Source organism: Temnothorax curvispinosus, unplaced genomic scaffold (assembly GCF_003070985.1).
Source record: "Temnothorax curvispinosus isolate PA1 unplaced genomic scaffold, ASM307098v1 QBEX01007465.1, whole genome shotgun sequence".
In the NCBI taxonomy this organism is placed as follows: Eukaryota; Metazoa; Arthropoda; class Insecta; order Hymenoptera; family Formicidae; genus Temnothorax; species Temnothorax curvispinosus.
This window is the reverse complement of record NW_020217245.1, coordinates 1-2747: the sequence shown is the minus strand read 5'-3', so window position 1 is coordinate 2747 and position 2747 is coordinate 1. Positions and strand designations below refer to the sequence as shown.

The 2747-nt window shown below is 32.8% G+C and overlaps 1 protein-coding gene across 1 annotated transcript; it reads right to left on the bottom strand.

Moving 5' to 3' along the window:
• Window positions 1-1228: 1228 nt before the first annotated feature.
• Window positions 1229-2177, bottom strand: LOC112457063 (single-strand selective monofunctional uracil DNA glycosylase-like). Its single transcript, XM_025019935.1, has 3 exons — window positions 1673-2177; window positions 1465-1614; window positions 1229-1389 (listed from the first exon to the last, which is right to left on the bottom strand). Exons 1-3 carry the CDS (start codon window positions 2129-2131, stop codon window positions 1264-1266), a joined length of 735 nt encoding a protein of 244 aa, XP_024875703.1. The 5' UTR covers window positions 2132-2177; the 3' UTR covers window positions 1229-1263.
• Between the last annotated feature and the right edge of the window lie 570 nt (window positions 2178-2747).

Below are 2747 nucleotides of genomic sequence, written 5' to 3'. Positions count from 1 at the left end.
TAGAAATTTTCTATATTTTCTAAATTTTAAGACTACGCTTCCTGATAGTACATATGAATACGTAAGTATATATTTTCTTTATATTTAATATAATATTGATATTGATTTTTAAATTACAATAATGCACTTGTACGGAATCATGTCGTTGATGGTGTACGTGATATGTATATATATCTATTACATATTCATATATATCATAAATATATGTATATTCAGATAGTATAGTTACGTTTTCGAATGTTATAAAGATTAGATTCAAATTTTTTTGATGTTTGAAAAATCAGTTGTGTTATCTGAGTATATATATATATATATATGCAATATGTGATGTGTATCATATATATGTATGTATAAACTTTTGAAAGTACTTTGCACGTGATGTAAACCATATTTTTTAAAGGAATTTTAAAGCACTCGTTGTTGAACGTGTCGATTTTTAAGAAAAATTAAAAGAAAGATTATTATAATATGAGATTGTTAAACACCAGTGAAAAAATGAATAAAGGACGACGTGCATATAGTTTAGTGGATGAATCAAGTTAGAGTAAAAGCGTAGGAGAAAAACAGAAAAATGGATGCACAGTGTGCTTGAATAGATAACACGAAATTTGTTCGTTTGTTAAATGCATAGTAGTTATACTTGACATATGTATGTATCAAAAACTTGACTACATTTTTTGTAAATAAAAAAAGATATTATACGTATGATTGAGAACTCAATTTTTTAATATAGATAACGTTTTTTAAAACAAACAAATATATTTTTTTATACGTGAAAAATGTTTTAATATTTTAATATGAATAATGTTTAAATTTTAGAAAGGATGTACGAATTTACATTAAATATATTCTTTCATTGTTTGTGTATATATAGATATGGTAATGTATAAAACAAAACGCGTAATACAAAATATAATGTATGGTTAAAACCACGCATGATACGAATGTATACAAAAAAGCTCTACAATATCGTTTTGTTATAGAATTATGCAGTTTTAACACATGAAATGCGAAAAGACAATTTTTGAAGTATAACAAAAATAACGTATTATAATGTAAACTTGCGTGACGTGTTTTTAAACATATTTTATTAATATTGAAACGATTTTAATATGCACGAAACAATGAAAAAATTTTTATTTTTATTCCATGTAACATCATTTTTTCCACAAAAAGTAACAGTTTATTTAAGTGATGAAAAAAAACTGATTGTTCGTGATATCTCATGATTAAAGACGCGATGTTCTTTATATCAAAAAAAGTTTAAGGGTTCGGACTAATTTGTCTGAAATACTTAAGTAGATTTAATGTATTTAATCGTTGTCGGGTCGCTTCTAGCCATTTATGATTATTCATAACTTTTAGACTGGGATGTCGTATGCCTCGTACCTAAAAAAGTCGTTTTCTCGAAGTAAATTGAAATGTTGTCGTCACGGTACTTGTAAACAACGTTGTATACCATACCTGTACTAAAAGACCTCCAGTTTGGACCACATGTTGTGCTCTTTTTTCAGCGTAGATGCCAATGCCAACAACGATTTTTACTTTTAGAAGTTGTATTATATCTTGCAGAGCTGCATCACATGCATTTTGTAAACGTTTTTGTTCTTCACCCTGAAACAGCGCCGGAGTTCAGTTGAAGAAAATAGAATGAGACAAGGTAAACACTTACTTTTATTTCCACAGGAGTAATATTTCTGCCTTTATTATCCATGAATGCTATAGGGCAATAATTGTATACGTATGCCACACGAAAAAAGTTTTCAGGACTTTTACACAGATCTCGAAAAAGGCTCCACAATCTACGTCCGCTAATGTCACTGCGTGTACCGTTAAATCCTTGTATTTTTCGTTTGGGATGTTCTTTTGAAGGTTTGCCAACAGGACCAGAGATTTTAAGCCAATCTCTCACAATATTTATTTCTCCGAATGGTATTCCAGTTTGTGACATACCCCATGGTCCAGGATTCATGCCAACGAATAATATTTTTTTTGTTGTAGTACAGTATTTGCGTACGTACATAGCATGCGTTTCACGGGCGTATTCAAGCGGTGTATAAATATATTCTATGGAGGTGGGAAAAGAAATTTGTTGTAAATCGTGAGAAAGTTTTTGCTCACGTGCGAGCATATTCGCGGAGATGGCACAGGATGTTGTAGATGTATGCTCGTGTGTTCGTTCCATTTTTTATGTTGCAAAAAAAAACAACCTGTAGAAAAGATTGTTAACATTACTATAAATATGTTATGTATACCTGTTGTTAATATTTCTTGAAAAAATATGTTTTTTTTTATAAACGAGGAAAATAACCTAGGAAGATATATACAGGGTGTTCGATATAAAAGTAACCACCCGAATACGGGGGGTAGATTGGGTCAAACTGAAAAGAAAAGTCTCGTACCATTTTGCAAAATTCGCAATAGTTAACGAGTTATTAAATAAAACGTCTGAGCGAATGAGCGCACAAGGAGCGATAAAGGCGGGCCTCGGCGGCTGGCTGGGCTGGCACGGTGCCCGGCGCGCGGCGAGCGGTGGGGGTCGAGAGACGAGCGGCGAGCGGGGCGCGGCGCGGCGCGGCGAACGTCGAGCGACAGATGTTATACACCGCGGCGAAAAAGTATTAGAGCCAGCCCATACTAAACTTACGATAATTCCTTCGCGTAAACGGAATTTTGTAGTAACTTACAGTAATTTACTCAGCGTAAACGAGTAAATTATCGTAAGTTACTACAGAAGTAACGCGCTC

Bases quoted from the DNA above. Each gene is read 5' to 3' on its own strand.
- LOC112457063 (XM_025019935.1), bottom strand. From the start codon at position 2,131: ATGCTCGCACGTGAGCAAAAACTTTCTCACGATTTACAACAAATTTCT. The intron at 1,615-1,672 runs GTAAGTGTTTAC...GCGCTGTTTCAG, and splicing joins TTACTCCTGTGGAAATAAAA to GGTGAAGAACAAAAACGTTT. The intron at 1,390-1,464 runs GTATGGTATACA...CGACTTTTTTAG, and splicing joins CTGGAGGTCTTTTAGTACAG to GTACGAGGCATACGACATCC.